At 43.8% G+C, this 23,566-nt stretch overlaps 1 protein-coding gene across 3 annotated transcripts in view; it reads left to right on the top strand.

The window, feature by feature from the left end:
• Positions 1-23,566, top strand: part of LOC115089970 — an 87,822-nt gene that overhangs the window by 23,869 nt on the left and 40,387 nt on the right. For all 3 annotated transcript variants that reach the window (XR_003856282.1, XM_029598461.1, XM_029598460.1), the window contains exons 2-3: positions 8,141-8,867; positions 21,640-21,840. Coding sequence is in view for 2 of the 3 variants with exons in the window: in XM_029598461.1 (XP_029454321.1) it covers positions 8,186-8,867; positions 21,640-21,840 (883 nt within the window). In the remaining variant the exon portion in view is untranslated. The remainder of the gene's footprint in view (positions 1-8,140; positions 8,868-21,639; positions 21,841-23,566) is intronic.

The raw sequence follows: 23,566 nt of genomic DNA, 5'->3' as shown, positions 1-23,566 counted from the left end.
TAATATACAAATCATACCGGTTTACATTAAAACAGGAGATGCAGGAAAAAGTTACCTTTGTCAAATACATATAATGCCATCCCTTCACTGATTTGATCCATTCTATCATTGCAATGTAATTTATACCATGGTATCACAGTGACTCGTTGGTTATCCTTCTTCCACCAGGTCTCTGAGATACCAAAGGAAAATTGGTTCTTATCTGCTAATTTTCGTTCCTGTGGTACCACAGATCAGTCCAGACAGTGGGTTGAGCCTCCTGTCCAGCAGATGGAGCCAGAGAAAAACTGAAAGGGTATCCTACTAGAGGACAGTGCTCACCCTGCACCCCTCAGTATAAGCGTTTTCAAAGCAGAAAAAACATAAACGCAAATTGAACCAGAATAAGATCAAGCAAGTAAATCCAACAAGGCTAATAAAATGAGAACATGGAACAGTGTAAGAAAACAACAGCTCTTGTCTATGTGGTAGATACATCAGGTGCCTCATCATTGTGTTACATCAAAGTTCTGCAAGGAAGAAGGTATTCTCCAGAGCTGAAAAGGAAAAAACTACGAGCGGACTGACAAAAGAAATAAGGGAGGGAGTCTGGACTGATCTGTGGTACTACAGGATTCCGTAAATATACTGTACCCGTCCGCCGAATATGATTAAGAATTATTGTTAGAGTATTATATATACTGTACATTGTAGTCATGTTATTATAGTTCCATGTATTTATATTTACTCAGTTATTCGACTGTTACTTGTAAGGGCCACGCCCAAAAGTTAATTGTTTGATGTAAACCGATGCGATGTGCGAACGGTTATCGGTATAGAAGAGACTTTAAATAAATAAATAAATAAATAGATACAGGAACGAAAATTAGCAGGTAAGAACCAATTTTCCTTTCCCTGTATGTACCCGGATCAGTCCAGATAGTGGGATGTACCAAAGCTTCCCTAAGTAGGGTGGGACCGAGACAGTCCTGCTCGGAGCTCATGTCTGACGAAAGAACTGAAAACTGGTGCCTGAACATAAAGACGATAATGCCGAGCAAACGTATGCAAAGATTTCTAGGTAGCTGCTCTGCAAATTTCCTGAGGAGAAATCAACTGGCTCTCTGCCCAAGAAGTAGCCTGCGAATGCAGAGAATGGGCTTTTAGGCCCTCTGGAACAAGCTGGCCCCGACAAAGATTGCTTCCTTTAGCCAGCGAGCTACGGTGGCTTATGAGGCCCACTCCATAAAACAAAGAGATGATTGTAGACTCTGAAATCATTGGTAACCTGCAAGAACTGAAGGAGAACTCGCTTAACATCCAAGCGTCGGAGATCAGCACCCGACATGCTAGCAATATACTCCAGAAAAGAAGCAGGGAGCTCCACAGATTGATTGACATGAAAGGAGGAAATTACCTGTGGCAGAAAGGAAGGGACCGTCTTTAGATAAACCCCCGAATCAGAGAGTCGCAGGAAGGGCTCCCGGCAGGATAAAGCCTGCAGCTCGGAATGCCTCCTGGCTGAGCAAATAGCCACGAGGAACACAGTCTTAAGCGTGAGGTCCTTGAGTGTGGCTCGACGGAGAGGTTCAAAAGGTGCCTCGCAGAAAACCCGTAGGACCAGGTTAAGATTCCAAGACTGGCATGTAGCCCAGACCGGCGGATTCAAATGCTTAGCCCCCTTAAATCGAACGACATCCGGATGGGTGGACACAGAGTAACCGTCCAGTCTGCCAAAGAGGGAGCAGACAGCCAAAACCTGAACCCGCAAGGAGTTGAAAGACAAACCTTTCGAGAGTCCGTTCTGAAGGAAGGAAAGAACCAGAGAGACCGGGGCCCTGCGCGTCGTTATCCCAGCCTCCACGCACATATTAAACACCTTCCAAACCCGAACATAAGACAGATGTCGAGGTTTTACGGGCCCGCAACAGTGTGGATATCACTTCCTCCTTGTAGCCCCTCTTCCTCAGTCTCCGCCGCTCAAAAGCCAGACCGCAAAACAAAAGCGATCTGCCTGATCTAAAAATACTGGACCTTGTCGCAGGAGGTTGTGGAGATGAGCAAGACGAAGAGGGCCTTCCGACGCGAGATTCACGAGGTCTGCGAACTACAGTCTCCGAGGCCACTCCGATGCTATGAGAATGACCGGCCCGTGGTGAAGTTCTATCCTTCTGAGAACTTTTCCCACCAGAGGCCAAGGAGGGAATACGTAAAGGAGGACATCGCTGGGCCAGGCAGGACCAGAGCATCCACACCCTCCGAGCAGTGTTCTCTCCTGCGGCTGAAGAACTGGGGGGCCTTCGCGTTCTTCAGGGTGGCCATCAAGTCCAAGTGGGGAACTCCCCACCTATGGACGACTAGATCCATTGCCTCGTCTGACATCTCCCACTCTCTAGGGTTGAGATGCTGACGACTGAGGAAGTCTCTGAACATTCTCTTTTCCTGCAGTGTGGGAAGCTGCCAGATGGTCCAAATGGCGCTCTGCCCAAACGAACAGTTGGCTGGCCTTCAGAGCTACCAGGCAACTCCTGGTGCCCCCCTGGCGATTGATGTAAGCTACCAAGGTGGCATTGTCAGAGAGGACTCTCACCGCTTTGCGACGGATTAAGGGAAGGAAGAACTTGAGTGCCAGTCAGACTGCCCGGGCCTCCAGGTGGTTGATGTGTTATTTGGATCGGAGGCCAAGAGCCCTGTGTCGATTGAGACTGACAAACCGCTCCCCAGCCGGAGAGGCTGGCATCCGTTGTCACGACGATCCACTGGGGAGCCTCCAGGGGCATGCCCCTCGACAGATGGTCGAGAGAGAACCACCACTGCAAGTTGATGATGGTAGACTCGGGAAGTGGTAGGGGCGCCCGAAACTCCTCAGAGACCGGCTTCCAACGGGCCAGTAAAGCTTTCTGCAAAGGACGCATATGCGTAAACGCCCAGGGCACCAGATCTATAGTGGAAGCCATAGAGCCCAGAACTTGGAGCCAATCCCAGGCCGTGGGTATTGGCAGAGATAAGAGATGCTGTACCTGCTGCATGAGCTTGAGTGCACGGACCTCGGGCAGGAAGACCTTGTACATGTGAGTATCGAAGCGAGCTCCCAGAAACTCCAGAACTTGAGAGGGCAAGAGGTTGCTCTTGGAGTAGTTGACTATCCACCCGAGGGAGGTGAGCAGCGACACCACCCGACTGACCACCATCACACAGAACTGCTTCGACTTTGCCCAGATGAGCCAATCGTTCAGGTAGGGATGGACCAAGACCCCCTCCCTCTGGAGAAAAGCCACCACCACCACCATCACCTTGGTGAACATGCGAGGGGCGGAGGTGAGCCCGAATGGGAGAGCTTGGAACTGAAAGTGCCGGCCCAGTATGTCTAAGCAAAGATACTTCTGGTGCTCCTTGCGAATCGGGATGTGAAAGTAAGCCTCTGTGAGGTTGAGCGAAGCTAGGAACTCGCCAGAGCGAACCACCGCAATGACCGCCCTCAGGGTTTCCATCCGAAAATGGGGACTCTCTTGAGGTTGACTCTCTTGAGGTCCAGAATCCGTCGGAAGGAACCATCCTAATTGGGGACGATGAAGTAGATGGGGATAGTGGCTGGATCCCTGTTCCTCAGGGGGAACAGGGATTATGGCCCCAAGTTCCAGGAGCCTGTCGAGAGTTTGACACACCGCTGGCCGTTTTCGACTGCCGCTTGGAGAGATCAGGTGGCTGTCGGGAAGGTCCCGAGCAAATTGTAATGCGTAACCTTTGTCGATCACGTCAAGGGCCCACTGATCCGTGGTGATTTTGGCCCATTCCCCAAGAAAAAGGGACAGGCGTCCACCTAAGGTGGGAGCGAAGGAATGGGCCTGCCTTATCTCAGTGTGAGGACTTGGCGGCAGATCCATGGGGCTTGCCATCCCAGAATGGTCAACGTCCTCGAAACGAACGAGACCATGCTTCCGATCTGGAGGAGGCAGGACGATGAGAGGACTCCCTCATTCTGTTGTACCTGCGCTGACCCCTGAATCAAGAGCGCGAAAGAAAAAAGGATTTTGACTGTTTAGGGCGGTCCTCAGGCAGCTGTTCCAAGTCCTCCCCAAAAAGCAACTTACCCTTGAAGGGGAGAGCGCCTAACTGAGACTTGGAAGAGGAGTCCGCTGCCCAGTTACGCAGCCAAAGGAGCCGCCTGATGGAGACCGCTGAGACCAATCGCACCTTCAAGCTGCTCCGCTTGTTCAGCCTCTGCAAACAGGAAGTCCTGGGTGCTGAGTAGTTGTTGAACCCACCTGAGGCTTGCCTGTTGCATGAGACTGCTACAAACCATCGTCCGGACACCTAAGGCCAGCACCTCAAAAATCCTTTTGAGATGTACTTCCAACTTGTGATCTTGAAGATCCTTTAAGGCTGTGGCCCCTACAACCGGGATGGTGGTGCGTTTGGTGACAGCCAACACCGAAGCATCAATCTTGGGGACTTTGAGCATTTCAAAAGCTGTATCCAGGAGGGGATATAACTTATCCATTGCCCTGCCCACGCAGAGACCAGACTTGGGAGACTCCCATTCCCTGAGCAGAAGCTGCATAAGCATAGGATGGAAAGGAAAAGTACAGGGCGGAGCCCTCGGACCCACCAGGACCGGGTCAACGGTACGGGAGGTGGAGGCAGTGGCGGGCTCTTCTGCGGGCACATCAATTCCAAGTCATCCAGAATAAAGGGAATAAGCGGGTCCAGCTCCTCGCGTTTGAACAACCTCAAAATCCGTGGGTCATCTCCCTCCACGGGGGGATTATCAAACGAAAGATCCGGGTCGGCATCTGGATCGGGCAGCGGAGCAGGAGGAGGGTCAGGTGGGTCTGACCCAGCAGGTACAGTCTTAACCCTAGTAGTACCCTGCGAGTCTGGGGGGCCTGGACTGGGATCCTCCTGTACCTCCAAGCTTGCTAAAAAGGACTTATGTAAGAGAAGCACAAATTCTGGGGAAAAAGGAGGATGTGCTCTGCCAGGCCCCTGGGGGGCCCCACTCGAGGACGGTCAGAATCAGCATCAGGAGAGCCCATAGGGCTTAAGTCAGGCAGCAAATGACAAAAATCCGGCTCCCCTCCCCCCCTGAGGGTCCAAGTCTGCTGCGAGGTCCAGGCACAAAATGGCCGTCGTTCCCGCAGTTTTTTGTGTGGAGGACGGCCCGGACGCAAGCTTGCCAACCTGACCTCGGGTCGTCTATTTCAAAAGAGCCACAGAGAGTCCCTCCCCTCCGGGCAAGCAGAGCCCGTCGCGGGAGAGCCGCGAAGCAGGCTCCCTGCAGGCAAGAGAAAACGCTGACCTCGACATCAGTAAGTCAGCTGCGAGTGAACCAGCTGAGCCTGCCTGCTGAGAAGCAGGGAAGCCGACTGAACGACCTCGAGCCGTGGCTTTCCCTGCCAGACGGCACGGAGCCAACTTTTACACTGAATTAAAAAATTCTCCTCTCTCTCTCTTTTTTTTTTTTTTTTTTTTTTGAGAAACAGCTAAATAGGCTGAACGGTTTGTGCCACAGCAGAGGAATTAAAATATCTCTGCAAAGGACCCGAGGAATAGTCAATCTCTGGGTCACCAGTGCAAAAGAGGGGGAGTGACTGGACCACCAGTATCACCCCTAGGCAGGGAATTAGGCTACCGGGAAAGAGACCTAGGCTGAATTGCTCAAGGGGAAAAAAAAACCCCTAGGACTCTACAAGAGCCTGGAGACTGAACGGTCTCCAGAGAAAAGAAAATTCACTGTTCCTTGTTTTTTGTGTTTGGTTTTTTTTTCTTTGTTTTAGAAATACTTGCTTGACCCAGTGAAAACAGAAGACTTTGCAAGAAGAAATAAAGAAATATCATTAAGGAGAGGGAACCGCAGGTTCGTCCGTCTGCATCTGCTGGAGCCAGAGAAATACTGAGGGGCGCAGGGTGAGCACTGTCCTCTAGTAGGATACCCTTTCAGTTTTTCTCTGGCTCCATCTGCTGGACAGGAGGCTCAATCCACTGTCTGGACTGATCCGGGTACGTACAGGGAATTATATTTACCTCTTCATTCGGTGCTCTCCTATTCTAACTCTCCTATTTTATTTTTGACTTACAGCATTTGTATACAGACATTTCAAAGTATGTTTTTTGTTGGTATTACCTTGTCAACTGATAAGTAGGTTGTTAATTTGGAAGCTTTCTGTTCTGACTGCTTCTTACTTAAATGCACCTGAGCTACTTTAGCATTTATTGCAACCTCTCTGATGGGATTCTCTAACTTCCCTATTTCATTAGTATCCTTCAAGATACATCATTCCAAACCATGTGCTTCTATTTGACTGTCAGCTTACCCCCATCATTTAGTTTAAAAGCTGCTCTATCTCCTTTTCAAAGGATAGAGCCAGCAGCCTGGTTCCACTCTAAGGTGGAGCCTATCTCGTTGGAATAGATTCTCTCTTCCCCAGAAAGTTCCCCCATTCCTAAGAACCTGAAACTCTCTCTTCCTTGCATCATCATCTCATCCACACATTGAGACTGGAGTTTGGCCTGCCTCTGGGTTCTGCACTTGGAACAGAAAGCATTTTCTGGATTTCAGTTTTCTACCTAAGAGCCTAAATTTATTCTCCAGAACATCCCTTCTGCACCTTTCTATGTCATTGGTACCTACATGTTCCACAGCAGCTAGCTCCTCCCAAGCACTCTCTAAAATCTTATCTAGGTGTGCATGAGGTCTGCTACTTTCGCACCAGGCAGGCAAGTTACTGTGCAAGCTTCATGCCCACTTTCCTAATTATCGAATTACCCACTATAATGGCTATCTTATCACTTCCCTCCTGAGCACAGACCCCTGAAGACAAATCATCTGGAGGGCAGGTCCTAGCTACAGCACCACTTCCTGCCAACCAAGATGGTCTCCTGCCAGGTGACCTTGATCCTACAGAGCAGCACAAGGGCTGCTTAACTGGAGATGAGACTGCCTATCTGCCTCTGCTCCTCCAGGCAGTGCTCCCTCTAAGGAGTGCCTAATTGTGTGCAAATTATTATTTCTTTTGTGTGAGCAAAACATGTATGCTCAACATGTACGAGATCTTGGCGTTACCTTAGATAACCAACTGAACCTAAAAAAATTCATAAACTCTTCCATGAAAGAATGCTACTACAAACTTCATGTTTTAAAAAAACTAAAACACCTCCTTCACTTTAACGACTTCCGAACTGTCCTTCAGGCCTTAATATTCTCCAAAATCGATTATTGCAACTCACTTTTGCTAGGCCTCCCCTCATCTACCATCAAACCCTTCCAAATACTACAAAACGCCGCTGCCAGAGTACTCACTAACACTCGCAGAAAAGACCATATCACTCCCATCCTTAGATACCTACACTGGCTCCTAATCCCCTTCAGAATTCTCTACAAGAGTCTCACTATCATACACAAGACACTGCCCAACCAAGACGTACACTGGCTCAACGATTCTTAACACTTCCATACCTCCAATAGACCCACCAGATCTGCCTACACTGGTATTTTACACATACGCCCCACTAAATTTACCCGTCTCACCGCCACTAAAGAAAGAGCACTATCCATAGCAGGACCCTCCTAACTGGAATGCAATGCCCCCTGACCTGCAACTAGAACCCTGCACCCTCAAATTTAAAAAAATAAAACTTAACATGGCTCTTCAAACAAGCCTTTGCATAAGCCACCTTACTTTCTTTTACTCTTTCCGATTGCACAGCAACCATTCCTCCTATGCGATCCCCGCACTTCCCTCCCTTGACACCTGTTACAACTTTTTTCCTCATACTCCATGTTGAATTATTAACTTTGGTTGTTCTTGTTACCCTCCTTGCATATATTTAGATGATCTTTCCCCCTGTATAATCCATGTTAATTATTTTCCTGTTTTGTTTATGTCCTAAATGTTACAATATATTTTTTCTACTTGTTACATGTAAACCGATGTGATGTTCCTCGAACGTCGGTATAAAAAAGCCTCAAATAAATAAACACATTTTGAACTCTGTAAACTGGGAGCCAAGGTTGGTCAATTGCTTCCTGTCTTCCTTTTGGCCATGTATCAGATTCTATCACTAAATATTTTTGAAGTGATAATATAATAAGAGCTAGACCCTTATTAGTTTAATGACCATTCATTTCGATATTTTTTGTTTTGTTTTCTTAACTATGCAGCTGACTTGAAAGATAAGCTTTATGAACAGGAACTAACCAATAGTAATGCTGCCTGTCGCTCAGTGGCTTCAATTGCCTCAGGAAGTGCTGATGGAGATATTTCTGTACCTTTCTCCTGTTGAAAAAACAAATGTGCGTGCTACGTGCAGTTACTTTAAGGTATTAATTGACCATCCGGCTTTATGGAAAAAGAGCACTATTGTCCTGGAAAGCAGTACTACTTTAAATGATGAGTTTTGGGAAATGCTTCAGAACAGAAAGATAAGATCCATAGAAGTGAAAAAGATGAAAACAAAGCAGTGGAAAAAACTGACCACATCAATGCCTGAACTTCTTAATCTAACCATAGGTTTCTGCTTGACGCAAGAAAACTTACTAGATTTACGTCCTTTAACAAATCTAAAGAAACTGCATTTGCAAGACTGTTCTGGATTGCTGGATGTAAAAGTATTCATAGAAATTGCGCACTATGGTCAGCTTACTCATTTGTCCTTGTGCAACCTACAAGATTTTCTTGGTGTTCCATTAAATGCATTGGCCTATTTAAAGAACTTGCTCTTTTTGTCTCTTCATACTAAACACGGACCTTTGAATCCATTACCTCTTCAGTTTGCTTTGTTCCACTTACCTAAACTCCAAGAACTTTCTCTTACTGTTCGCTTATTAAGTACATGGGCTTTGTCGAAATGCTTTATCTTGCCAAAAGCCATAGATAATCAAGTAGAAGGTAAGGTTTGTTTCTGTTACTTTTCCAGATATCAAAAGTTTGAATGCTGATATGTTTAGTCTTTTTATGTTTGAGTTAGGAATTGTATTTCTTTACAATTTTTATTACTCCTAAGTGGAATAGGACTGTTAGTGATATCCTTCATGAGGCAGCAATGACAAGATTCTGGAGAATCTGGGAGGGCAAAGCAAAATTATAACATCTGGATATGTAAATCACATCCAGTTCCATTGATATTCTATTTCCTGTGGTCCTGGGCACTTTGTTAATCATATGGTTCAATGCATGTACAATACTTAAAACTGAACTCTGGGGTAAAAGCAACCAGAAAAAAATTAGATCTTTGCTTAAATTACGCTTTTTTTGTAATTTGCAGTTCATAGTTGCACTGTTTCACTTTTTTTTTTTTTTTTTTTTTTGAAAAGTGCCTCTTTAGTCATTCAGTAACCTTCAAAGTACAAATGCGTCCAGATGCCAGTTCTTGAAAACCTGAGCTTACATCACAGGCCAATGACTTGCTGTTATGGATGTAAGCACTTGAAAGTTAGCATTAGTTAGCTTTCACTGAAAACATTATACAAATGCATTCTAGTAGTAACCTGCTTGAGATTTACATTCCCTTGCCATTGCTTTTTCATTCTGGAGGCAAGTTTAAACATTAAAGAGGAAATATAAAATGTACAAATTGCACTGTAAAATATTTCAGAAGTGAAAAAAGTACATAATTGCAGTAAGGATAATTTCCCACAGGGTTTTTTTGTCCTTAGAAAATTCCAAGTATAATATGAATAATCTACTTAGGAATCCCCAAAGAAAGTACCAAATAAGAGTAAATTCTAAATATGAGAAAAATGTGTGGAATATCTTTGATAAGACCATAGTATACAGTGCTGAGTTTAAACCTCTAAATTGTTATGTATTTTAGCATAATTTGTTTAAAACACAATTAGATCATAATCTGTACCCACTGAAAAAATAACTGACACACAGGATATTTGATTATTCAACAATGTGTGAAAATATGTGAACCTTTCATTCAGTAATTGGTGGCACCTCGATGATTTGCGGTTAGGAGTGATTGTCCTGCCAAAATTACCCCTGGTAGAGTTACTGTAGTCTTCAGCTTTCTATATTTATAGACTGACAGTGAATGAATGGTGCCCAGATGTTTAGAAAAGGTCTTGTAACTCTGTCCAGACAGATGAGCATTTTTTCATGATGAGTTTTCATGAAATCTTATGGTGAAGACCAAACTCAGAACCTTTTGGAGTTTTATGTAGGACAAATGCTTAAACTCAGTCAAATAAACTTACTCTACAGGATGTGTTACGTGTTGCCCAATTATTTAAGTACCTGATTCTAATTAGTCAACTGACTTTGCTGAGGATATTAGGGGTTCACATATTTCACACTCGCTGATTCTGAATTGGTCTTATTGTTGTAACTATGGACACTGTGTCTTAAGAAACATGGAATTGTTTAACTTTTAACACTTTATATTGCATAAGAAAAGGCCGGTTTCCATTAAACAAGAGTAATATGGTAAGAATGTGTAATTCTTATTTATATGAGGGGTTAACAAACATTTTCCATTGATAAGCAGGCTGACATGTGGGTGACATCATCTGGTGACACCGAATGGACTTGTCTCTCCAAGCTGTACAACTTTGAACTTTAATGAGCATGTACGTGTGTTGTCTCGTGAGCCTCGTCAATCATTTTTCGACTGAGCTAAAACATGAAGGTGTACTTCATCTCTTCTCTGTTTTTAACTTCAAACTTGTTACATTTTTCTTCAGAAAGTGTATTCTGCTATGCCTCACTGAACTGCAGCCAGTACAAAGAGAGAAATATTTCTCTCACAGGAAAATGTGAAAAAGTAAAGACCCTCACAGATGGTTACAATTAATGCTACCACTATTTAGGACCAGACCACGACCAGAAAAACAGTGAAGCCTATGGATGGATATCCATGCACTCCAGGGCTTTGCATATGGAAGAGCTGCACAAACCTCTCAGGAGTAACAGTAGATCTTGGTGCAGTGCAGCGTAGTCTGCCTCCTTGGGAAAGCCATTGAGCCACAGTAGTTCCAAAACTCCCCCAGCCCCAAAGACTGCAGCCAGGGGTTGAGTTCATCTGTTCATAGCATAAGAAGCATCACTCTCTTGAGCTGGCCCTATCTGCATCAAAGAAGCATAAGCAGTCCTCACAAGGTGTGTCAATGCTGGCTCCATCGGGCCATTCCTGTTTGGTGCTGCTAGTGCAGACCTTATCTCAACATGGTGCATCGAAACACCCATACTGCATTGAAATGTGACATATGACACACAATACACTGATGTACCCAAAGCAGTCGGCGCACTTGACAACAGTGCTGCACTGAGGCATGCTGCACCAACACAAGGTACATCGGCGCACCCTTTATCAATGCACCAATATAAATCGTGCCAATGCATTTGATGTATCTTGACTCTTCCGATACCACAATTTCTTCTCATCATGTATCGGTATATCCGATGCAGGCCATGATGCTTCCCAGACATTTCTCTGTTACCTCCTATATCTATGCAATAATAATAATTCAGAAAAGACCAAATGTTTTATCCACAGAATTAGACTTTTATTTGGTAGACTTTGCAGGATAAGAAATTAGAAGAAAATAAACAGTAAATATATCTAGTATCCTTGCTACTGAGCATCAGTTTTTACTAAAGAAAGATGTACATCATTAGTGGCTTTAAACATGCCATAAACCTTAGCCTGCATAAAGTATTAATATAGATAACTAACTGGCTAGCCCCACCCAACTTCAGGAGATTCCCCTCTGTTTAATTCTAGAGCAGTCTCTGGCTGGAGATCTTGGGGACCGACTCAGGGAAAGGCTTGTTTCCTTGGTTCTGGTACTGGCTTGGTTGAAGAAGCATCTCTCCGCTCTGGGCCATCCCTGACTTGGTGGCAGGCTTGCCAGATACCAGGCAGGGCTTTCCTTTCTCCAGTCTCCTGCATTCTCCCAGTCCTCTCCTTCCTTGATACCAGAAGGGGCAGGGGGATGCCTTCATGTCGTCAGCTCTTCTCCCCCTTTTTCTTGTTGAAACTTTCTTATAGCTGAGTACGCATAAAGTTCATGCATAGTCATGCAGCGGGCATGACTTCAATAACTTCAGCTTTTGAAACATCTACAAGATTGGGACTTATTGAGACATCAACATGTGCTATTGATTTCAAACATCTTGCACAGATTAGAAGGGAACGTCAATTGCGAATGAGGGAGCAAAAAGTTTCAAAGAGCAAACTTTTTTTGTGTTAAATGTTTGAATGTGGATGGGTATGAATGGGGTGTGTTTACAAGATGATTGAGGTTTGGTTTTAGTGGAGTTTTATATGTGAATTCCTTAGGTGATATTTTGATATTATGTTGTGAAACAGTTACATATTGCATTGTGAACGTTTTAAACATTGTTACCTGAATTGCGCTTTAGATAAATCTTGTATTTCTATATGTATATATTGTATATATTCACATCTCTATAATTTCCCGTCAATAGCAGGGCTGAATTAGCCATGCTGTCCTGGGGATCTGTCAGTCAGGTCCGGGAGGTGGAGCTTGTCAAAGCAGAGATCAGAGCTTTGCTCTCTGCGGCTGCGCGTGTGTTCCCGCGCAGGAAAGTAAGAATCTCTTCAGTCTGTTCTTTCCGCGCGGGATCGCACGCGGAGCTATTCTTCTCCTCAGCATTAATAGAACAAAACATGTCAAAATCGGGGTTTAAGCCCTGTAATTGCGGCAAGGTAATGTCGGTCACGGATGGCCATGACCGATGTTACTGATGCCTAGGACCAGATCACAATCGGGAAGATTGTGAATTTTGCTCAAGGATGTCATCCAGAGCACTGAAGCAAAGAGCCTACAGGCTTCAGGAACTTTTTGCCTCAACAGAGCCATCGGAGGCTCATTCGTCTCCTGGCCCTGCGATTTTTATCGGCTCCCTCAAAAAAGAGGGCATCATCGTGGGATCCTCAGTCCTCCAATCTTGGAGGTAAGGAGGTGGCAAGCAGACAAAGGCCATCGGATTTTCAAAAATCCAAAGAGCCAGAATTGCGGGCGCAGGTCACATTGGCGCCAAAAATCTCGGCACCTAAAACTTCTGCACCTAAGGTGCCTTATGCGCACACAAAAGGATCGGCGCATAGCACTTCGGCGCCTGAAGAAGTATCGGCACACAACATTTCTATGCGCATGGTGCCGAAGACACTTGTGTGCACAACGCCGAAGGACCCTGCACGCATGGCGCAGAAGATTTCTGCGCGCAGGGAGCCGAAGACTTCTGAGCGCACAACTAAAGGAAACTCTACGCGCACTGTGCCGACACCACCTTTGCGTCCGTCGCCAACCATATCTATGCGCATGGCGCCGGAGACATCGGCGCCGATCACTCTTGCGCATACAGAAACGGAAAGATATGCGCACAAGTCTAGATCCGCGCATAAGACACATGAGCACCTATCTCATGAATTACAAAATGAGTTGAAACGAAGACGTGGAACCTCACACAGGTCTTCTTCAGCCTCTCCATCAATAACCTCACCTCGTTCGGGTACTTCCCTTTCTTCAAGAGATAATTCGACAGAGTTTACAATAAAACGTAGAAAACGATCATCGTCTTCACGGAAAAGTCATACAGACTCCTCGTCACACTATTATCATAAGCACTCACGACACTCCCACCACAAAAAGTCGGCAAAGAGGAGTGCTACATGGGAAGTAAGCCCTTAGACTTCAAAATCATCTTATATACCAACTTCAAATACCTTCTCTCACAGAGAGATAATACAGGTTGCTTCCTCTACAGCTTCAGAGGATTCGAGGGACATCATATGCGATGAAAAACAGAAGGACCATAAAGTATACACTACTCTACCTCAGAACACACCTCAGAAGGTATCAGCACATGTGATTCAGGTGATGTTTTCTGCTAGTGTGTAGTTTCTGTGTAGGGCTCTATAGCAGCCTGACTTGGTCCGTTTTCCTAATAGGAGATGTATTGGTGTCTTAAGGCCTGGTGTAATATTTTCAGTGTTGCCTTTTCTTAGGTAAGGTGGTTACTGTTTAAGTGCTGGAAATTGGTGCTGTTTTGGTGTGGGATGTTTACTATTTATGCAATTTCTGTTCAGACAGAATATGTATCTTTTCCTTGTGTCATTCTTAACAATAAAAATAATACTGGTCCTTTTATTTTTTATTTCTGCCGTGAATTGTAATGAGCAGTGTGTCATACACGTGAGAGTGGTCTGTCAGATGTGTCACAATGGGGAAATAGGTTGAGAGCCCCTGATCTAGAAGACCCTCACAACTGAACACCTCTAGTATTCGGATGGGGATTGTATAGCAGAGTCCCTGAAGCTTCAGTTTCCATAAGAAATACTATGGTTCCCGACAGAGTCCACTATCAAGAAGGGATGCAGAACTCTCATGCAGCTGGATAACACCTGGTACTGTAGAGATATGGGCATCTCTGGGCTTAAACAGAGAAGACTCTCGAGCATGTATGGAAGAGACCTGAGGAGAAAAAACATGATTGATTAGTCAGTGCTTGCTTGTGGAGGACCCTGCAGTACTGGGGCCCTCTTGTGGTGTGCTAGGCCTGGTGGTACTCTTAGATTCCTCAAACTTTTTCTGTGGTTTTTTTTTTTTTTTTTTTTTTTTTGGGGAACTTTGTCAATGAGGTTTTAGATGGCGGTTGTTAGCTCTGCCTGCTGACTCTCCACAGACTGTCGCTGGTTATAGTTTTGCCAACATCTCCTGTTGTGATTCCCTTTGGAAGACTGCAAATCGCCGGCATCCTTTTCTGTATTCACTGCCGGTTCAGAGATTGCTCCTGACAGGAGGCATCTAGGGCCTGCCAGACTTAGAGAATTAATTTCAAAGTGTTTATCTGGACTCTGACTCATGATGGACACTTGGTTCCTCTCCTTTTTATCTATATTCTGCTCTCTAGGGGCAGTCTTTCCTTGTGGCAAATGGCATGGAGCTTCTCAGCTTCCTCTACTAGGAAACTTAAAGGTTCCTCCCTGTGGAGATATGTGAGGTCACAGTGTAGGGGGAAGAGACTCAAAAAGCTTCAGAAAGTGTCTTTGTCAGCTTCTTTGACACAGGACTTCCCATAAAGTCTGCTTTAAGTGGTAGCTAAAAGCTTGGGGACTTTCCTCAGGGCCACAGCTCATTTTGTAAACAGTTTGCCGTGCAATAACATTATTAACATAACTCCCAAAGTGCTCTTTGAGGGCGAACTAAAAGGTGTCTAAAGCCTTTTTTACCTTGGTGTGAATGCTAGCTATGTATTGTCTAGCTTCTTCACTGAAACTCCACGGGAGTAGGGCTACCTGGTCTTTTTCAGAGTGAGCGCATACTACATCAAAAACTTCATGCAGCCTTGCCAAGTGCTGCAAAATATCTGAACCAGAATTTTGCTTAAAGGGAGTAATTTAGTGTCCAAAGGAGCATAATTTGTTTTGTGAGATTTGAAGCTCCCTCTAATGTTGGCTGGTGGTAAGTTGGTCTGGGTGGTGGCTTCCAGTTCCAGCAGTAGCTACGTGGGTTAAGGAGCTCCACAGAGATTCCTGACGGGAAATTTCCTCACGGCATTACTATTCAACTTTCTACCCCACAAGGGTCCCCCTCTTTAATTTTTATGCCAGCAGTGGTCTGTCGACCGCACCGCTGCTAAATTTTTTCACAGGCCATGGCGTCTGGGTTCCGTCTGCCTGGAATGCATTTAAATTTAACTTTTTTTTACTGCTTTTCCTATAGTTATTGGTGAAATGCCTCAGGCCACCTTAAGAAAATACCTGATGGAAGCTTCTACATGTTCTTTAGTAAAGATTTCTGTATTTAATTAGATGGGGTTTTTTTCTTCCCTTTAAACCATCTTTGGGGTGGCAAGGAGCAATGCAACCACCAATAGATTTAGGGAATCTATGTTCCTGGAATCCTTACATCTCAAAATTTGAGAGAACTGCACATGTAGTTTCTTTTATATAAGAATAAAATTTGAAATGTTTCTTTAAAAATATGAATGTGAACTTTTTGGGTCAGCCAGATAGGATTTATCCAGACTTGGCAAGAGTTATATAAGAGAGAAGAAAAGGTTCCTTGGCTTTACGTAGGGAGTTGCAAGCCTTTGGAGCCCCTTTCTGCCATAATATTCATGCAAGTGTGTGGTCAAGCTTAATGCTGATTTGTTACATTTTCTTTGCTCCAGAGCAATTGAGGCATGTCTTGGATTCCAGGATTAGAGTTTTCACCTGTTGTCCGGTAGATCAAGAGTAGACTATCCTCCTCCTCCTTTTTTTTTTTTTTTTTTTTAAAGTCTGTATGGAAGTGGGAAAAGGGGAATTGGATTCAGACAGCAACCAACAAGGACCCTGACTTTTGTGGTCTGGGGAAACAAGCAAGGGGGTAACTTGCTGATGCAGCTTGTTACTACCCTTAACTACCAATAAGCCTGATACTTTTGATGCAATTCCAACATTGCTGTCTGCTTCAACGGCAAGAGGTAATGGGAAACTGGACTCAGACAGCAATAAACAAGGGCCTTGACTTTTATGATCTGGGAAACTGATAAGTATGGGAGTGACCTATATGGCACTGCAGATATTGCCATAAGCTTGCTGGGCAGATTGGATGGACTATTCTGTCTGTTTCTGCCATCCTTTTTATGTTTATTTGTATGTCCTTATTTTCCTTCTCCTCCCATGTTGTTTGGCTAAGTTACGAGAGAGATTGTTTGTTTTTTAATATTTTGTTCTTATTTATGATGCTATGTAATACTCTCATAGTGTTTCTGTGCAAAGTTGTTCTCTGTATTTTTTTGATGAAATTAATATAAAGTTAAAAAAAATATAGTGGCGGTTCTCTCTCTCTCTCGTGGTGCCAGAGCAACTGCTCCATCACGATGTCCGTATTATCCTTATAAAAATCCTTATTTTCACAGACAGCAGTATTGATCTTTTCAGCAGTACTGACTCCAATATCTTCAGGCACAGTGTCGTCAACGTCTGGCCAGACATAGTCAATGGGAACGTTGTCAGTCAAAACCACCCAACAGGCCCAGTTTTTGAAACAGTCATCCAATCCCTATCCTTCCCTTCTGGTGGCAGGCTGAATTCATTTTTTTTCTGGACAAATGGCATAAAACAGCCAGTGATTCTTAAGTCTTCACCATTGTGTGCAGCATGGTTGCATTTCTTCCGACCCCCATGCTTTCTGCATTATTTACCACCCTATCTGTATTCTCCTCATCTTATATAGATTCATCTGGTGATGCGGTCTCTTCTCCAGCACCAGACAATGAACGACCTCCATGCATTGCAACACAAACAGGGTTTCTATTCCAGATGCATACTCATCCCCAAAAAGTTTGGGAGCTTATGACCAATTCTGGACCTGCGGCTCCTCAACAAGCATATTCTCCAGGAGAAATTCAAAACAAACTCCTTCAGCACAATTCCATTTGTTCAGCAGAATGAATAGATGTGTACCCTGGATCTCAAGAATGATCTTACTTGCATTCCAGTCCACTCTACCCACTGATGTTACCTTCGCTTCCAAGTGGATTCATCTCACTACCAGTACAAAGTCATTCTGTTTAACCTCTCCTCTACCCCCAGAGTCTTTACCAAATGCCTTGCAATAGTAGCAGCACACCTGTGTCACCAGGACAATTAGGTTTTCCTATACCTGCTGACTGATTTATTTTATTTATTTATTTATTTTATTTATTTTTTATATACCGACATTCAATCTGTTCATGGCAAATTCTCAAGAAGTGGTTCTCCATTCTCTGAACATGGCCATACATTGTCTTCAGAGCTTAGATTTCTCATCAACTGTGAGAAGTCTAATCTAGAATCTACTCCAAGCTTTCAGTTAATGGGTGCCTGTGTGCTTCAGAAGGCATTCCTGCCCATCGATTGGAGATTGACTATGATCTCATCAAAATACAGCTTGCCAGTCTGACGTCCACTCTGTGATATGGCAGCAGCCATCCACATAATTCCCCAGATCTACCTTAATGTACATTATTTCCAGTGGGGTCTGCTATCTCAGTGGGATTAACACACTCAACCACGGTCTTCAGCATAATTCCCTCTAAGCTGAGTGCGTGAGCGCTTGCTCATACATTTAGAACATCACTCACAGGATTTAAATGGTTGCTCGCATACATTTTTCTTTGTTCTATATACAGAAATGAAACATTAGTACTGACACTCAAAAATTGTTGGTTTAAAAAAATTGATGTTCAAACAAAAAAAATTTAGCATATACCTAGTCACTTCTTGGGGGGGGGGGGGGGAGCATTGGCCTTCAGAGGTGAGATTCACATTATCTATGACAAGAGAATTGCAATGGTGGTTGCATACTCATGTGCTCCAGGGTGGTGCTCCACTCCATTTGTGTCCCCATCAGCTTGTCCTTACAACAGATGCCTTAACCAGAGGTTGGCAGAGCCCATGTGGGACTCTTCCATTCCCAGGTTCTTTGTTCTCTGCAAGAATCTCTCATCCAAATCAGTCTCCTGGAGCTAAGAGCAATATGGCATGCTTTCACCACATTCACACATCTCTTCTGCAACAAGCGCATCCTAATTCAACGGACAATTAAGTTGCCATGTTCTATGTCAACAAGGAGGGAGGGAAGCATTCAAAATCTGGAACTGGGTGGAATGACATCAAGCGATCCTACAGGCAACATATCTGCCAGGTGTCTCCAACTTTCTAGCAGATCATCTCCATGTTTCAACCTCACGAGTGGTCTGTACAGCAATCAGTAGCAAACAAACTGTGCGACTTCTAGAGGTCTACAAACAGTGGGACCTGTTTTGCATCACAGCAAAACTAGATTAATTTTGCTCCATTCTATCAAGCGATCACAGACCTAGCACAAGAAGCTTTCCTTCTTGATTTGGGGACAAAGCTTCATGTATGCTTTCCCACTGATACCATTCATTGCCAAGACAGTACAGAAAGCTTTTTGAAATCATGCTCACCTGATCTTCATAGCTTCAGCATGGCCCAGACAAAATTATTCATATGCCACATTCCAGCAGAACTCCCATACCCTGGGTTCAGATGCTTCTCTTCTAACTCAAGATGATGGGATTGACTTTCATCCTAGTCTTTCAGCCCTCAACCTCACAGCTTCGATGCTCAATGATCACCAATCTTCATTTACCATTGGAGATCGAAGGATATATTGGTTTCCTCTAGAAAGCCTTCAACCAGGAAAAGCTATGCCTTCAAGTAGAATGGATTTTCCATCTGATGTCAACAGCATGATTCCATTCCTTTTTCATGTAAGCCTCCAACTTTTATAATGCTAACTTCGCCTCTGCTTCAGTGAGAGTGCACCTGAGTGCCATCGCAGCTTATCACACCCTATTGGATAACAAACCAATCTCCATGCATCTGCTTGTCTGGTTTTTATGAAAAGATTCTGGTACGTCAAACCCCTGGTACAGAAACTACCAATTCCAAGGGATCTCAGTGTGATCCTTTCTAAATTGATGAAGCCTCCTTTCTAATCATTGGAGTCGGTTCCTTTAAAGTTCATGATAGGGAAAATACGCTTTCTTTTTGCATCACTTCAGTGAGAAGAGATGGCATACTCTGTGCTCTTACCCATTACCCTACATAGCTGCATTTCTATCACAACTGAGTGGTTCTTCGTACTCGCCCAAATTTCTACCAAAAATAGTCTCAGCTTTCCATATTAATCAATCTGTTGTAGTACCTTCCTTCTTCCCAAGGCCCCATGTGCATGAGTGAGAAAAGTCCTCCTACACTGGGCTGCAAACAGGCCTTGGCATATTGCAAAAGACATACTCTGCCTCATCTTCAAGCTAATCAGCTTTTTGTCTCATATAGAATGATTACCTAATTTATTACATAACCCTTGATCTCACTTCAGTAGTTTTAAGGGAGCAGAAATTTATACCTTTGTTTTGAGTTAGATAATCAGTTTATTATAGCAGCATAAGTATACAAGGTTTAATACGGAGATATAGTTTTCTTTTAAATTTCTGAGTTTTGCATAACAAAGTACTATTATGAAGATTATATAAAACATCTTTGTGTTAACCCTAAAACCAAACTGCACTTATAAAAGGCAAATTATCAATAGCAACACACAGCTAAACAAGAAAAGCTAATTTCTCATCCTTAGCCATCATAGGGGCCACATTCCTGGAGAAGGTCAGGGGACTCTGGACACAGAAGGAATACAGCAATACTTCCAGCAAATGTCTGGTTACTCCACAGTCTCAGGATAGCCCAAAGATGCTCACAAGTCTATGAGAAGGCAGGAACAGGGTAAAAATGTCTTTGCTCACCAGGCTTTAGGCAGACACAACATTGGTATATATGACTCCAGGGTTAATGGAGTTGACTTTGCTGAGCTAGGAGCTCAGGCTTAAAGCTTGCTAGTTTACAGGTGTAGTGAACTGTAACAATTGAAAAAGGTTAGCAGCAGCAGCCCTGGGAAAAGTCCTGTAGTCTGTGTAGTTCAGATTCTTTTCTCTGCTCAGGACTTCATCACATATTCAGTTCTCTAGGGTCCAAACATTGATCTGGTTTGGATCTCTAGGCACGGGATTGGTGGGATGCTAATACGTCTTCTGAATCCATATGAGGTTCATCGGTGGACATTCATGAACAGTACTCTATTCATATCTGGCTTCATGGCCAGATACAAAGTTTCCACTAAGGACATACTTAGCAGTTTGTGTGTCTGGGATGTACTGGCAAATTGTGTGGTGCAGACAGTTATCTGATTGATAGAAGAACAATTGCAGTTTTTTTCATCTGTTTAGTTTTCCCACAGTCTTTAAAAGTGAAACTAATTCAGTCATCTCTGGGTTGAAGACTCCATCTTCGTGTTGCTTCAGGCCTGTACTTTAGTCTGTGCAAGGACTGCAGGCCCTGGCTCAATTGTGCACATCCTTTTAGGATGACTGGCTTCTTCCCTACACAACCCTAATCACCTTGGAATAGTGGCTGCCAAACTATCCAATTGGATAGCCAATTGCATCCATCAGTGCTATAATCTAACAGGACTTCAGTTTACAGACTCAAGGTTTATTAAGTGCAAGCAATAACGTCCTCTGGTGAACATCTGCAAGAAGTACCTCTCAAAGATATCTGCAAAGCTGCAATGTGGTTATCAGTTCACATATTCACGTCCCATTACTGTCTTAATAACATTTCAAAGACTGACCGTAGATTTGGACAAGCAGTTTTGTGAAATCTGTTCTTGCTGTAGTCCACTCTCCATGGTGGAGTCTGAGTTGCTTATTCAGTAATCTCTCTGCTGCAACTTCAGCTTGGGACTTCCCCACATGTAATGACTAATTCCACCTGTTGTTGGTAGAAAAAGCATGTTTACTACCTGTAAATGGTGTTTTCTGTAAACAGGATGAATTAGTCTCTGGAGAGTTGACTACAAAGCTAAATTCAGCTCTGAAGAGGCTCATGAGGCAATAATAGAATGGGAACTTCAACACATGCTCAGTAGAACTCAAAGTTCTACGGCTTGGAGAGACAAGTTCGTTCGGTGCCACTGAATGTCAGTTATATGTAATGGTTAATTCATCTTGCTATCTACGGAAAACAGTTTTAGAGTAAGCAAATATGCTTTCTATTCCCTGAAGGTTTTGCCAGGCATTTTCTTTTCTATGTAGTTATTTGATACTTTTTTTTCCCTCTTTCTCCCGAGTCCAGAGCTATCTTGTATACCAAGGCTTCAGCTACAAAAATTGGAGTTGATAGATTTTGGCCATTCAGGTCTTTCAGAAAATGCATTAGACCAGCTGTCTACTCTTCAGACCATTAGCCTGCAAAATTACAGGCACAAGGAAGGCGCAGATTTCTTGAACATCATGTTAAAAAAGCTTCCTAACTTGTCAGAAATAAACCTTGTAGGTAAGTTTTGGGTGGGTTTTTTCTTTTTTTTTTTCCTGTGTTAACCCTAGTATTTCATATCTTTGCCTTTTAACTATGGTTTAGTTCTCACAAATCCATAATGGTGATTTATTTATTTGTTATTTTAATCAAATGGAAGATTACCTGTGAAGAAAAGTAGTGCAACTTGACTAACAAATGGCCAGGAAAATTAAGAGCGGTGTGAATGAAAGAAAATTTGACATTTCACACATGGTCACATTGTAACACATGCCATATATATTTTACAAGGATTTATTACTTGCTGTCCTACTGTATTATTTCTCAGAGTGAGATATATAGTTATTGGTCTTCATATGTATGACAGCTGCATTTAATACATTATATAATTGCATAATACAGAATATTTGATTCAGTATGGTGCAAATTGTACAATACAGGTTGGAAGTCAAGTAGCATGGGGATATACATGTAGCATACTAAGATCAGTGCTGCTGATGGTGGGGATCAGAAGTGAGGGTTTTGTTAAAAAGCCAGGTGTGTATTTACAGCAGCAGAGGAATCTGTAATCATTACTTTCATAATGTTTTGGACCCATCTTTTCTCACAGGACAAGCAGGATGGTAGTCCTCACATGGAGCCCAATCACGAAACACTTTTTTGTAAAAGTTTCTAGAACTCTGACTGGCACCTTTTGGGCATGCCCAGCATAGCACCAACCCTGCATCCAGCAGGGGTCCCCCTTCAGTCTCTTTTTTTTTTCCACGCAGCAGAAGCCACACAGGTTAAGGAGCTCTCTAGAGATTCCTGACAAGAATTTTCCTCACGGAACTTCTTTAAAATTTTCAAGAAATTCTACCATATAGGGGCTAAATTTTTGTCAAAGCCATGGCGTCGGGTTTTCGTCAGTGCCCTGATTGTCCTCGGACAATGTCCATCACAGACCCGCATAGAGTTTGTGTATTATGCTTGGGGTCCGGCCATGATACCCTAACTTGCACCAAATGAGCCCAAATGACGCCGAAGGGCTACAAAACCCGCTTAGAAAGGGCCAGTCACTGATCCGATTCCCATGGCGCTTGCACCGCTACTGGGTAGACTGGATGTGTTGATTGGTGCCCTTCCACCGCTGGAACCAAGGACACCGGTATGCCCTCTTCCTTCAACACCGATACCTTTGTCATCGGACGGCAAAAAAACACAGATACCCATACCGCCATCTGGAATTCTGCCACCGTCTCATCCATCGATGCCGTCAGTGCCTCTTCCGATGCCATTGATGGCCTGGCCCTTCGGGAATAATGCCATTTCTTCCCTCTGAAGATCCTCAGGGAGCTAGTGATCAACCTTATGATCCTTGGACTGATGATTCTTCCCAGGATACAGATGAGAGAAGGGAGAAGGCATTCTCCTCCAGAGGATCTGTCCTTTATTAACTTCATTAAAGAAATGTCTGAGACAATTCCATTTCAGCTTCAGACAGAAGAGGATTCAAGGCACAAGATGCTGGAAGTACTCCAGTTTCTTGATGCCCCTAAGGAAATCATGTCTATTCCTAGCCTAATTGATCTTCTAAAGAGGAATTGGGAGCACCCAGGTTCGGTTCTGCCTGTCTACCGTAAGACAGATGCCACCTATCTTGTACAGTCAGCTCCTGGGTTTCAAAGATCATAACTGGATCATCACTCTGTGGTTGTGGAATCAGCCCAGAAAAAGGCATGGCGTTCCAAACCTCATTTCTCCATAC

The sequence above is a fragment of the Rhinatrema bivittatum genome, chromosome 4, assembly GCF_901001135.1.
Source record: "Rhinatrema bivittatum chromosome 4, aRhiBiv1.1, whole genome shotgun sequence".
Taxonomy (NCBI): domain Eukaryota; kingdom Metazoa; phylum Chordata; class Amphibia; order Gymnophiona; family Rhinatrematidae; genus Rhinatrema; species Rhinatrema bivittatum.
This window is presented reverse-complemented; position numbering and strand designations above follow the sequence as displayed.